General features: G+C 42.3%; 1 protein-coding gene across 1 annotated transcript in view; it reads right to left on the bottom strand.

Moving 5' to 3' along the window:
* Window positions 1–1,386: 1,386 nt before the first annotated feature.
* The window catches only part of DCUN1D4 (defective in cullin neddylation 1 domain containing 4), a 96,728-nt gene continuing 82,681 nt past the window's right edge, over window positions 1,387–15,433 (bottom strand). The window contains exon 11 of the mRNA XM_073583516.1: window positions 1,387–15,139. Within this exon, the coding sequence (XP_073439617.1) occupies window positions 15,084–15,139 (56 nt within the window). The 3' untranslated portion in view covers window positions 1,387–15,083. The remainder of the gene's footprint in view (window positions 15,140–15,433) is intronic.

The raw sequence follows: 15,433 nt of genomic DNA, 5'->3' as shown, positions 1-15,433 counted from the left end.
ACTTACCCACCAGACCGAAGGATACCGAGTCTGAAGGGGCTCCCGGATCTGCAAGAGGCTTGTCTTTTGGGTCCCCTGTCCCACCAGACTCCTTGCTGCGTCGGGATTCCGAGCGGCTGCTACTGCGTTGCTGTGAGTGGTTCCCCGTGGGATCCTTCTTGCGGTGATTGCCGCTGCTGCTGCTGGGGTCCTGCGTCCGAGGACATATCCAGCAGCTGCTGCTCTTCCTGTGCCAAACTCATCTTCTGAGGAACAGCACAGCGTGGTGCATCCTGCACGTCTTCCCCTATAAGAGGACAGGCCCTGGTTACAGTATATACGTTCACGTCGTATACTCCTTGCTGCGTCGGGACTCCGAGCGGCTGCTACTGCGTTGCTGTGAGTGGTTCCCCGTGGGATCCTTCATGCTGTTTTTTGCGGCGATTGCCGCTGTTGCTGCTGGGGTCCTGCGTCCGAGGACATATCCAGCAGCTGCTGCTCTTCCTGCACAACGTGGTGCATCCTGTGCCCTTTAACCTAGCGGTCGGCGTTTTTTTTCCCTTTCCCTGGCACCGATGCCTAGCGCTACCCCCACGCGACCCAGCGGCGCCCCACGCGTGCGCACTCCCGGGCCTCCCAGTAATGCCTTGCGCCGCCCCACGTGACTAGCAGCGCTCCGCCCCACGTGGCCGGCCGCCGCTCCGCCTCACGCCTGCGCCGAGGCTGGTGCAGCCTCCTATGTTGCCCCGCACGTTCGGCACCCACTGGCCTCCAGTACCTGCCTCGGGCCACTATATCGCCTTCTGAGGGGGGACACTATCTTCGGGAGAAGCAGTCTTCTGGAGTGTCTTCTGCCGCCTCTCCCCCCCGCACACCCTGGAGGCCCGCTGACCCCAGCGGTGGCGCCTCGAGTAACCACCCCAGCTGGGACAGGGGGTTCCCGCTGGCGTCCTCCAAACTGGTCGGCCCCGGCATCACAACGACTGGTAAGTCTGCAGGTTCCCTATGAGGACAGGAAACCAACTGATGCGGGAGAGAGGTACCGCCTTTTTATCTGTAGGTTTCCTGTCCCTGTGGGGTGGATCCCCTCTCTCCGTAGTGCCGTCATAGGGGAAAGAGAAATTGAAGTATTAAACAATAGAGCCATATATGCAATGCTTGGATGAGTTATGTCTTTTGGAACCAATTTACTCTCCATTTAATAGATGAGGGTCCTGAATTAGGGACTCCTTTCCATTAACTAAAAATAGTGTAATAGGACATTTAAAAGTGAATTTTACAACTCAGACAACCTCTAGAATGTGCTGTATTTGGCTACAATGTATTTCAACAGTCATGATGAAAGGATAAATTCTAGCAGGTGTATGACCTGAGAAAACCGCAAATAAAAACTACATGAGAACAGCATTCACAAATATAGTTTATTTGTGGGTACAATGAACAGTTTTGGAAATAAAACTAAAGCTGCCAATATCATGATGAACAGTTTTCAAGTCGCATTACGTTGGCCCACAATGTGTACTCGATGAAGGGGACTCGACACGGAAGCATGGAACTGCTTTCCACAGCAACAATGTAGCAGCTTTGGAAGAAACGGTTATATAGAATTGTAAAAATCCAACAACATTTTGGTTCATTTTTAGACAGCTTTGCAGGTAGAAAAAAATCCTGTATTTACACCGGATACACATTCTGTCATAAGGCTAAAGTACTTCTAAGGCGTGTGGGGAAGTAGCAGCTATCGTAATAACAGGAGAACAAGGATAGGGAAGACTTCACAGAGGGTTACATCATCTTAAAATGACTATTTCTAAAGTGTTACTTCCATACAGTTAGAGGGTCCAACAGCAAAAAGCATGCAAGTAAAAGAATGACTGTATTCAACAACGAATACCCCTTGTAGAAAGACCTGAATGTAAAGGTGTGTGTGATTCAGTGTCTGGAAATCTGGGTGACTACCACAGTGACCATTGTAATAGCTTCCATTAGTAGGTTGTCAAGCGATTTCCCTTATATAGACCATACAAACTCAGAAAGATAAAATAAAAACCCAAACCAACAGCTGCATCTCTCGAGAGATATATGGCGAGTGCAAAGGATTACACACTGCTCATTCAACTCATGGGCACAAGTCAACTGGGGTTACCTGACCGGAAGATTGTCTGGAGTGCCAAAACTCTAACATTAGCCACCCATTTAGGAGAAAAACCCTTGAGTTTTTAATTTGTGACGCAAGAAGAGTCCACTCCTTAACATTTAGGTGAAACTTTGGTCCCTTATATTTGCACTGATGGAAACTTTACTAAGAAACTGATAAAATGTGTAACATGATATAGAGATTGGTTGTACACGTTTGACAGAAGGTGTTGAGGTAGCTAGACCAGCACCAGTCAACAATCTCAGACATAGAGAACCATACGATCATATGTACGTCACTCGTATAAGGTATCGGCTATTTGTTCCATATATGTGGGCACACTGAAGCACATGTCCTACAGCTATAGTCCAACATATAGTATGCTATTGGTCTTGTGGTGCAAAACTATGAACCAGGGATGGAACTGGTGACAGAAGCACCGAGAATAAGTTGCACCCATGTGATGTTCTCTTTACTGTATAGATTAAACGAAGAGCTCTACTTTGTGAGTGTTAGGCCACGTTCACAAAACCAGGAGTGGGCGAGAAATGCAGAAGTGTGTCTATTATACGTTTCCTCTGATTGTCCCACTACTGGTTTTGGCTTAGAAATACTGATGTCAAATCCTGAATGTGTGAACAGTCTTCCAGCTGGAGAAATAGAAACCACACAGGTGGCGATGAGTGTTACACAAGGGTAGGTCACAAACATTTTGCAGATGCAGCAATGCACATTATAGTCCATTGGCTATTACAGTCGATCGACTCTGGTCATAAACATTTGGGACAAGTGAAGGTCAAAAAAAAAAAATCTTTCTAGGAATGTTTATAAACATAAAGGAGACAATTTATGAAGGCATTTAAGCCAAAATTCCAGAACATGGAAGCTGTGATGAAGTATTCCAACTTTTGTCTTTATACGCCAGCCTGGATCAGCTACACCAATATTGGTGGCACAAGGGCGAGACGGCGCATAGCTACACCCACCCATCATATTAATGAAAAGTCACGTCACTAAGGCGTCACATGCTCCAGAATTGTACTCCAGCCTGTGACACTTCTGCCGGAGGCGCCTGGCACTTCTAAGGTGGGAATAATTCAATAAGTGTGGTACACCTCTTAATGAAGTAGTAGGCGCATGTTATCCAGTCGCCCCTGTTCATTAAGACTGGTGTGTGAAATGCCAGTCTTAACAGATCAGAGCCACGATCTTTCAGCTGACTATAAGCCAAAACAAAATGTAAAATTTAACCAACTTTATAGACGGTGATGGTTAAAATGGCATTACGTTACGTTACCTGCCACACAACCAACATTTACTATAGCCCAAAACATCCATTTTAACTTTAATATAGCAGGAATATTACAATTTCAGTGAATGTGCATAGGGGCGTCTTGACTGACCACTGATGGCAGAAAACTAATGGGATGGAAAATTAGATTATGTGCAATCACTTCCAAAAAGTAAAACATGTTTGTCCAACAGTTAGCTTTTGTGGGTCTAGATGTAGTGGGTCATATTATGTAGTGGGTAGATGTAGTGGGTCATAGTAGAGAGTAGTAGTAGTAGATGTAGTGGGTCATATAGCTTCCTTTAACTGCATCTTGGGTCTTGTGGGTCATATAGCTTCCTTTAACTGCATCTTTTCCTATCAGCATAAAGACTGTTCAAACCAACTACAGGTGTTTGGCGTTTCCTTGACGTGGCAAAATAGTTCACTACATCTTTTCCACCTACTTTATTTCCATCCCACTCAGCCCATCTCCTGTGAAGCCAGAGCGGTCAATCAAGAGATGGAAACCAAGTAGGGAGGGAGAAAGTGTACTGACCGATTTTGCCATGGCAAGGATGCACAAGCGCCTGTGCTTGGTTTGAACAGTCTTTTTGTGCTGACAGACACCCTTTGCCCAGTGTATACAGTACTGTGAGTCAATCCTAAACTTGTAAGTAACCTAGGTCTGGGCTAGAGATAAGGTCTATCTGACACCTACAATACAGCAGAGGCATGAAAGACCCAATTACAAGTACATTCAACATGAGAATACAGCAGTAACCAGGATTATCTGAAGAATATCCCTAGGCAGATGAGGTTTTTTTTTTTTTTTTTTTTTTTAAAGTTATCAGTAAATAATGTCACCAGTTTAAAAAAAAAAAGAAATAGGTTTTGTTTATTACCATTTTCACACTCTTAAACTTCAGAAGATAGAAGTGAAACATCGTCCAATAAAATTGTTACCCCATCTGCTAAGATTGCATGTAGATAATGTACATGAACACAAAGCTCTGGTCTCACTGAGACCTATGGAAGTTTCTATATGTCGACATTTTCAGATATGTCCTGATTCAAAGAGCCCACATGTATTAACATGTCTCCAACAATTATTTTGAGACTAAAGGTAGAGATCTGATGGACTTGCTACTGCTAGCCATTTTGAACAGAACTTTGACTATTATAGGGACTCATCCTATAACGAGCTCAACAAAGCGGAGATGCACTAAACATCACAATTAGTGAAAAATGGTGGATATGATTACAAATATAAGTTGTGTCCCTTTAATTGCTTTACCAGGAGAATAAAAATCCAAAATAGACACAATTCTTCTAAAATACACCTATTCGAATAGACCTTCCAATCATAAAAAAAATAGCTTTTCTGACCAAAATTACAGAGCCATTATTTGGTTAGTCAGTGACCGCAGCGGTTCCCCATTTCCTTCAGAACTCCATTTTGAGCTGTTATATATCCAACACACATTCATACAAAGAGAAAAACTACTGAATACAAGAATGGATGTGCAGGCCTGACCCATTCACTAAACCGCTACAGGAAAAGTATTCCTACTACCGTATACAGACGTTTGCATTACTAGCGCTGCAGCTATACGCTTCTGGCCTAACCATGCACATAAATAGTCAGGGTTCCATAGTAAAATAGTCGATTATTGACCACATTCTGCAACCGATTGACAACTATCTAATATGTATATAGACAGACGAACAATCCTGTGGCTGATAGTCATCTCTCCCAAATACCCCATACACAGGAGCAGGAGAGAAGAAATTGACTGGCCGATTGACTCAGAATTCTATCTTTCCATCCCTAGACATCTGTCTAGTAGCCTGACTTGGGAAGGTTTGTAAACTTTAGTCTAAAATGTATGGGGGGGGCCTTAACTACTTTCTTCAATCCGCACTTAAAAGGGATTTTGTCAGTGGGATCAACCCTACTAAGCCATCTATATGTAGGTCATAAAAAGCTGACTTAAATTATACCTTGATATTTATGATCAGTTGCCTTATTCCAGAGAGACGTCCATGTTTTCCTTATATCTAAATGAGCAGTTAAGATCTACGGGCCGGACACAGATCTGTGTGAGACATGCAATGGATCTATGCAAAGAATGGATCTACCAGTTCGTATCCCCGGTCATAGCATGATGGACATTAAATTACTTGTATTAAAAGGCAACTTCAAGTCTCAGAGTCTGGGAGTATAAATTTATGACGACCTTTGACACTCAGTGCAGGAATGAATGTGTCGCATGGATTTGTCTTTTTACATCAATTAAGGAATTTGCTCTTCAGACCTTCTGGGGTCATCACACAACAGAGAACCAGACACCAATCAGAGGAGAATATAGCTTTCACACTCCTTATCTATGAATTGTTTCAATATTTATGCTTATCTCTCTCCCATAATGACAATTCTGCTTCACATCACTTGTCTTATCTATTGCGTTATTTCTGTGCTGTTTTGTGCATAAATATGTGATTCTACAGATGTTGTATTAAGCCCCCGTTACACACTGCGATATCGCTAGCAATATCGCTGTAAAGTCACCGATATTGTGACGTTGCAGCGATATCGCTGCATGTGATGCTTACCTCAGACCGGCTCCCCCGCTGGTTATCGCTGATCGCGCGAGAAGCTCCTGGACCATTCCTCGTCGGCCACTTCCTGCTGGGGCTTCCTGTGGCGTCGACGAGCGACGCGTGGACACGGGCAGATGCAGGATCGCCTCGTCTGACAGGTAAGTAGCGATCCCCGTCCCCAGCGATGTCACTGGTGAGATCTGCCTGTGTGGCAGCTCACTAGCGACCACCTAACGATGCACCAGCGATCCTGACCGCGTCATATCGCTAGTCGGGATCGCTGGTGCATCGCTAGGTGGAAGGGTACCCTTAGTCTAGCCTGATGAGACCAGAGTAGTCTCGAAAGCTTGCAATGTGTTACCATCTTTATAGTTAGCCATTAAAAGGTATCAACCACTGAGGACTCTCAATTCTAAATATTCTTCTATCTACTGGCTAACACGGTACAAAGATATATATCTTTCCTGTATAGCTTCCATAGAATTTGAAGATTGAATCTAGCACATTGATGACGCTTACACCAATGTTACAGATTACATTTATATTTATCTTAATAGTAGATCACATTATCGAAAAATTAACTGCCTTTTGGTGGCAACTGCATTGCCACTGAAGGAGACAGAACTTCATGAAATACCCAGGAAAAATACGATCACCAAAACAGCCATTACACCTTACATTTATGATTCATTACTTTGATGTACAAATAAATAAAATGAAAACAATCAATGCGTGAAAAAAATTCTAAAGACTCTATAAATTAAATGTTGCTACACTGTTAGTAAATGCCAGCAGAGCACATGTGGAAGACCAATCACTCTAGCAAACTCGCCTCGTGGCACTGTACAGACAGGAGCTGAACCCGCCTAGGCTAGGTGGTGCACACCGCGTTTGTTTCACTTGTCATACAGTATATGACGAGAACGTTTTGTGATGTGTACTGTAACGTTGACTCCATATACGGTACAACATGTGCTAAACAGTCTAACTGTATAGGAAAGAACGACAGAAAGACACTGAAAAAAAAAAAACGTATAGCATGGGGTACAGGTTTCTTTACAGTGGGTCACTAAGGTGGTTGGATGCCAAGGCATTCAGCCTGACAGTGGCCATCGACAGACTCCTATCTCCTGAGCATATGCACCTGACAATGGCAGAAAACATACTTTGTACCCATTACAATATATTGATGACAGGTGACGAATATAAGACTGGTGGGAGTTCAACACTTGGCTTCCCCACCAATCTGCTGTGGAAGCTCCTTTCAACATATAGCCTGAGTTGGAAACAGCTGATCAGTGGGGGTGCCAGGTATACAACCACCCACTGACTTGATATTAATGACCTATTGCAAGGATAGGTCATCAATATTATTCTGACCTCACCATCCATTTAACAAACCAGTAAGTCTTATAAGTCTTCAGAAACAAGCTGACAATAGAAGGCCATGTAAATTTAGCTGAACATTTTTTTTTTTTTGTCAAAGCAAATACATTTTCAATTTCAATACCGCATCAGTTATTCTGTATTTTAATTAACCCCTTAATGTCCAATGACGGACACAGTCCGTCATCAGACACTTCCCCTGCTTTGATGAGGGCTCCGGCGCTGAGCCCGCCTCAAAGCCGGGACATGTCAGCTGTTATGAACAGCTGACATGTGCCCGCAATAGGCGCGAGCGGAATCGCCGTCCGCCCGCGCCTATTAACTAGTTAAATGCCGCTGTCAAAGCTGACTGCGGGCATTTAAATAGCATTTCCGGCCGCCGGGCCGGAAATGACGTCATCGCCGACCCCCGTCACGTGACGGTGGTCGGCACTGAAAGCACAGCAGTAAATCTGCTACATATGGGCGATCTGCTCATCGCCCATATGTAGCAGAGCCGATCGGGTTGCGCAAGCTTCTAGCCTCCTATGGAGGCTATTGAAGCATGCCAAAAGTAAAAAAAAAAAAAAAAAAAAAAAAATGTTTAAAAATGAAAAAAAAAATTAAAAAAAACTAAACGTTCAAATCACCCCCCTTTCGCCCCAATCAAAATAAAACAGTAAAAAAAAAATCCCACATACACATATTAGGTATCGCCGCGTTCAGAATCGCCCGATCTATCAAAAAAAAAAAGCATTAACCCGATCGCTAAACAGCGTAGCGAGAAAAAAATTCAAAACGCCAGAATTACGTTTTTTTGGTCACCAAGACATTGCATTAAAATGCAATAACAGGCGATCAAAAGAATGTATCTGCACAAATGTGGTATCATTAAAAACGTCAGTCCGGCACGGAAAAAATAAGCCCTCACCCGACCCCAGATCATGAAAAATGGAGACGCTACGGGTCTCGGAAAATTGCGCAATTTTTTTTTTTTTTTAGCAAACTTTGGAATTTTTTTTCACCGCTTAGATAAAAGAGGACATAGACATGTTTGGTGTCTATGAACTCGTAATGACCTGGAGAATCATAATGGCAGGTCAGATTTAGCATCTAGTGAACCTAACAAAAAAGCCAAGCAAAAAACAAGTGTGGGATTGCACTTTTTTTGCAATTTCACTGCACTTGGAATTTTTTTCCCGTTTTCGAGTACACGATATGGTAAAACCAATGATGTCATTTAAAAGTACAACTCGTCCTGCAAAAAATAAGCCCTCACATGGCCATATAGACAGAAAAATAAAAAAGTTATGGCTCTGGAAAGAAGGGGCGGGAAAAATGAAAATGTAAAACCAAAAATACCCCTGGTCGTTTAAGGGGTTAATTATATGAATGACATAAACAAACCAAAAGAAACAAAACAAATGTAATGTGTTTATCGGTTAACGTGTAGCTTCAAGCCTAAAGGGGACCAGTCCATGCTGCCGAAACCTCAAGAAGCACAAAACCTCAAGAAGGTTCCTTGTTACAAAGAGCTACGTTTTATTCAGCAACGCTGCTGTGCATCCTAAAAAAAAGTTTAAGGGTGCAGTCAGACAGCAGCATTACTCGCGCTAGGATCACATTGCAATCCTTGGACTGGTTGTTGGCTCTCCTGACTGGAATCTGACCGCATATATTTCTATGCAGTGGTCACGCTCAGGTCAGGAGAGCCAACAGCCAGTGTGAGGATTGCGGTGCTATCCTTGCACGAGTAATACGGCCCTCTGACTGCACCCTAAAAATGAGCTGGACAGCGGGAGAAGCATCCAGCACCCGACTCAGCTAGATCAACTGATCACACCTGATATTCAAAAAAATCAGTCAATGAAGCCAGGCCAGGTTGGGTGTGGTTAAGAGAGGAGAATCACACAAGGGCCACTTCTCCCACTCCCTGTAGATTTTTAAACTTGTACTTTACAAAGAAATGTTTATGTAAAACAATCTTTTTCCCCTCAACAGTGTAAATTTAGACTAGACCGTCAAATTCATCACTGAGGCTCCAGTTTAAGTTTACACCATCAATTCACTGTGTTACCAAGGTTTTGTTCCTCGGACAATTTTGAGTGTTCCTGATAGATTTTTTTCATGCGGATTTCACAAATAACTAGATGTTTCCTATCACGTAAGGTTTTTGAGAAATGATAAGAAACATAATATTCTGTTACAATTCTAAAAACTTATATGTGAACTTTTTCTGAAACAGTATATTCTGAATTTTCCACTAAAATTTACAAATCGCTGATCTACACATATGCAAACATTTATTATGCGAATTCCACGCAGGCGCAGTGAATCATTCGGCTGACCATGTACGGAGCATACCACATCTCATGGGCAGGGGAGGAATCAAAAGACAATACTGACATACTTAGAGCATGGCTGAATGGATCATGACCTTCAATGCCGTTCGCTGTCCCAATGACATGGAGAGAGCAGAGATCATGTAACAGATTGCTACTTCTGCCTTACAAATGCAACAGGATATTCAGCAAAGAACAAGAAATCAATAGAATATCCTAATCTTCCTGCAGCCACACAATGAAAGTCTTCGTGTTCCAAAGCCGCCCAAAGTATGGACAATGGAGGACGACGAAGATGAACTAACAATGTTAATGGAAATGAAACAGCTGCAGACCTAGACTTTGAGCCTTCTACATCTAATGCACATCTGTTCAGTCAAGCTGATCTGAGTGACTTGGTCAGATATTTGAAATTGTAAAAGAGGCAGGCAGAATTATTGGGACCAAGGCTACAAGAATGGAATCTCATATTACCAGGAACAAGAGTTTCTGTGTTTCGTAGTCGTCAAGAAGACCTTAATCAATTTTTCAACCATGTCGACAGTTTAACCTTTTGCAACGACATCTTGGAGTTGTTTGGTGCTCTTGGATGAGAACATGACCCGAAGGAATGACGACTGTTCATTGATGCCTCAGTTTTAAGTCTGAAGGCTGTTTTACTACACAACGGAAATATCTATCCTTCTGTACCTATTAGACATGCCATACACATCAAAGAAAGGTACGAGAATATGGAGTTACTGTTGACCCACATTAATTATAGAAATTATAACTGGAACATATGTGGTGATCTAAAGTTGTTGCACTTCTTCTTGGACTGCAGCTTGGATATACCAAGTATTGTTGTTTTGTTTGTGAGTGGGACAGTCGTGCACGAGAAGTGCACTATTTCAGAAAGGACTGGCCACTCCGCAAAAACCTGGTTGCTGGACAGAAGAATGTTAAACAATCCTCTCATTGATCCAGCAAAGATATTTCTCTCTTGTTTGCATATTAAACTTGGGTTTATGAAGAATTTTGTCAAAGAAATGAATAAAGAATCTGAAGCCTTTTCTTACTTGCAACAGAAATTTCCAAGAATAAGTGATGCAAAGATTAAAGAAGAAAACAAAAAGCAAACACAAATAAAATGTAAAAAATAAACTGCAAATAATGCATAAAGGTAATAATAATAATAATAAGGGTATTTAGTAAACAAAGATTAAAGAAGGTATTTTCATTGGCCCACAGATCAGAGATATAATGAATGGCAGTAGCTTTGATGGTCTTTTGCAAGGTGCTGAACAAGTGGCATGGAGATGTGACCTTCAACTTCCTTGGCAACAGCAGGGCACCAAACTTTGAACAACATGCTCACAGCACATCATTTGATGAAATGAAATATGTCACTAAACATGCATTTTCTACATTCTCACTTGGACTTTTTTCCAGGCAATCTTGGTGCCGTTAGCGATGAACAGGGTTAAAGTTTTCACCAAGACATTGCGCGAATGGAGAAAAGGTACCAGGGAAAGTGGAGTACGTCAATGCTGGCTGACTATTGCTGGAATCTTATTCGAGAAGCATCTGACACGGATTATAATCGAAAGTCGTCTGCAAAACACTTTTGAACAATTGCTTTTGCTACTTACATCGGTGCATATGTATGTAGTGTCTCGGACGTCATAATGTATAAACTGTTGTTTCTTAACCCCTTACTGCCAGCTGACAGAATAGTACGTCAGCTGGCAGTATCCCCCGCTTTGAGGTGGGCTCCGGCGGTGAGCCCACCTCAAAGCCGCGACATGTTATCCGTTTTTAACAGCTGACGTGTTTCCCCAATAGGCGCGAGCAGAATCTCGATCCACCCGCATCTATTAAGTAGTTAAATGCCACTGTCAAACTCTGACAGCGGGCATTTAAATGCACTTCCGGCGCCGAGACATTGCATTAAAATGCAATAACGGGCGATCAGAAGAACTTTTCTGCACAAAAGTGGTATCATTAAAAACGTCAGCTCAGCACGCAAAAAAATAGGCCCGCTCCCAACCCAAGATCACTAAAAATGGAGACGCTACGGGTCTTGGGAAATTGCGCAATTATTTTTTTAGCAAATTTTGGATTTTTTTTCACCACTTACATAAAAGAGAACCTAGACATGTTTGGTGTCTATGAACTCGTAATGACCTGGAGAATCATAATGGCAGGTCAGTTTTATTATTTAGTGAACCTAGCAAAAAAGCCAAACAAAAAACAAGTGTGAGATTGCACTTTACCACACTTGGAATTTTTTCCCGTTTTCGAGTACATGACATGGTAAAACCAATGGTGTTGTTTAAACATACAACTTGTCCCGCAAAAAATAAGCCCTCACACAGCCATATTAAAAAAAAAAAATTTGCGGCCTTGCATTTTGCTCAGTCTGGACAACTATTTTCCTCTAATCTGGATGTTCACCAGGTTAATCCAAGTAATTCATTAGATGTTAAATAAAGGGAACCTGTCACGTGAAAAAAAAAAAAAACGCCATTAACCTGCAGGTTGAACTTGTCCAATGCTTGCACAACTTGATTTCCTCCCAACACTGGGGCTCTAAAAGCCAGCAACGGGCAGGTGTATGAATGCTATTACCCTGCAGGTTAATAGGCGTTTTTTCACATGACGGGTTCCTTTTAAAAGGATCACTCTTTAAATTACCGTATATATTTTAGATGGCAGATCACAGCATAGAGGTTTCTAGTTACTCAAACTAAAGAAAAACTCTGAATCCTAGCCATGCTTTATTTTCTTCCGCAATATAGTCTCTGGGAGTCTACTCACCAGCAGAATGAACATGCAGGATCAGCTCCACTTTCCTAGGTCTTTGGCTAGCTATAGAAATTATGTATTTCTTACGAACCCAAAAGCTGAATAAACGGTCAACTCGTGAAATGGCTCCTTTAATAGGAATTGTCCGGGACTAAACAACTATTGACCTATGCACATGATTGCTTCCATCTGGCGGCAGGATCTCTTACATATGGAGCTGGTATTTACAGAACGAATTACCACAGCTCCATCTATTATTTAATGGCTGCGGCAGTTTATCTCCCATTCAAGTGATTATCTGCTTCGGGAGCAGCAGGATGTAAGCAATCGGATAATCAGAGGGAGTGCCGAGCCCAGATTGGTCTCATATTGATAAACTATGTAACAGTGTTAAGACCCCCCATATACATTATAGGCTAATGGTGGCCGAGCCGATATAGATGGGATTGAGCCAATGGTCTAACGTGTATGAGGGCGCCACCTGAATGATTCTCAGGGGAAATGTTGATTGCACATCTCCGAGTCCCGACTGCATTGTTCTCTTGGAGCTAAGCCACCGTCAAAGATGCCAGCCGGCGGCTTTCTCATAGAGAACACAGGAGCGCGTGGCTGAACAAACACTCCAGGGTATGGGAGAATATGGTGTATCGGCTGAGATGGTTGTAAGCTAAATGACTGGTCGAAACATCGTTCGGCCGACAGCCACCTAATGTGGATGACCAGCTTTAAATCTGGAAAATGTATTAATGTGTATGCAAAGAACAAGAGCACTTTTTGCAGGGTGTTAGAAAAGACAAGTAACTAATTGCACAGAACAAAACTACAAGGTTTCGCATATCCAAAGGTCTACAGATTCAGTGTCATATTGTGCCACAGTGCTTTAATTCAATATGTTGGAAACATAGGCTGTTGTGACTTAGAGCATTTACAGTAAAAAACAAAACAAAAAGGACGGTACATAGAAATCCTGAATTTATTCTCAAGACCGAACCGTAAAAGATTTGTTCAATTGGGTGGTTTCACAAGATGGAAATTAGGGCAGATGAATATAACTGGAAGATCCTTCTGTATGAGACAGAGCAAAGTCTGAGCTTTTCCCCCTGTGAGCATGTGAATGGCTGCCGTACAATACAATGTTTTCTGCAGGGGCCATGGCAGGAGACATTCAGGACCTCCTTGTCCACACTCAGTATTTCTTATCCATGCATTGCCAATTTTAATAACCGACAGCACACAGACCCAAACAATTCAATGGAGCTATTCTTACACAATAAGGTCTTAAAACTTTGTATCAGAATTGGAGTATATCAGTCTCTGTTAAAAATGGATGACACAAAAAAAGAAGTGTTTGCATGAATAAGGCCTTCATAAGACATTCAGGCAAATCTGGGTAGCACTTAATATGGCAGCACTTGTAGCAGCCGCAAGAAACAGATATATGATTTTACTGCAAAAACTTGTTTTGCCTTTTTTCAAACTTATTGTTAACGTCGCACAATTTTGCAGGTGAACAGTAGTTTTACCGATACCATACACAGCCATTAATATTCAGGGGGTCTTCCGGGACTTGGGATACTGATGGTCTATCCTAAGAAAAGGTAATCAAAACCAGATGGGTGGGGGTGCGACATCCAGCACCACCACGGATCAGCTGTTCCAATGCCGCCTGGATATGCTTACTGCATAGTGGCCACAGAGGTCACCGCAGAGCCACCCTTATTCATTAGAACAGGAGCAGACGTGCAGAACCTGGGACCACAGCAACTAGAGTAGACCGCCATCCAGCTCCACAACTGCGCCCTTCCAGCCACATCCAAGGACAGGCCATATCCAAGGACAGGCCATCAATATTAAAGTAACAGACACTTTCGTTTTTACATCCATGTCGATGTGAAGTAAAACTATATGTCAGAGTGGCTCTTGCTGCATTTCAGACCCATCTCAGTAGCTGCAGCTTTACTGTTCCTGCACAGTTTTTCCAGAAAATGTGCCCAGTTCAGCAGTGAGACAATCCCTTCCCCATGCATCTGTGCCACACAGCCTACTTAACCCTATTCAACCAATTTTCCTTCCGCTACGTATGTCTCCTGTAAAAATATATTTGTTAAAGAATTTAAGGACTTCTGAGAGAATGGTTTCTAACATATGAAGAGACTGATAAACATTCTAACAACTTAAAGATTTTTTTTTCCCCATCAAGGAAAACTGGAAGAAAATAAAAAAATGTAACCAAAATATGGCAAAAAGCTATTTGTACAACGTCCTGTGAGCAACCAAAAAGGTTTAAAAGATAAGCATTTATGTACAAGCATATACAAAAAAAATGAACAGCAATATACACATTATCACAGTGAGGACGTTGGCATATTCGCCAATCTGTAGTGTGAATACGAACTGCAGAGCAGCCTGTAAAGAGTACAGTGCTACACGTAAAGCCAGGCCTGTCCAACAGCTAACACACCGGGATGGGGGGACCCGGCCGGAGGGGTATAATGTGCAAATAAGCAACATGCATTTGATACAAACAGCAATTTATGGCTAATGGTTGACGCAAGTGTGTTAACAATGGACTCTTCAGCTGCAATGCATAGTGGATCTGTTATGCCATCTGCTTTTCTTTATACCATTCCACAAACTCATCCAACAATACTGGCCCTGTGGGGAAAAACAACAGCGCATTAAAATTCATTGTAAAATATTAAGACCCCATGTAGATTTTTTTTTTTTTTTTTAGGTGCATTATGTAACCAAAATAAAATCTCTAATTTGTTTTAACTTGAATCCTGTAGTGTGCATGAATTAGGATACACTGCAAGCTGCTCAATCCTGCTCAGTGTAAATCACAACAGTCCACACTCTTTCTGCTCCTTCCGTTTTCGTTTTCTCCCATCTTCTGAATGCTCATCTAAGCTTAATTGAATTGGAAAGTTAACAGACAGGAAGTCGTTC

Source organism: Dendrobates tinctorius, unplaced genomic scaffold, assembly GCF_039654945.1.
Source record: "Dendrobates tinctorius isolate UK_male_01 unplaced genomic scaffold, ASM3965494v1 ptg000079l, whole genome shotgun sequence".
In the NCBI taxonomy this organism is placed as follows: domain Eukaryota; kingdom Metazoa; phylum Chordata; class Amphibia; order Anura; family Dendrobatidae; genus Dendrobates; species Dendrobates tinctorius.
The sequence above is the reverse complement of the archived record's forward strand: the minus strand, read 5'-3'. Positions and strand labels throughout refer to the sequence as shown.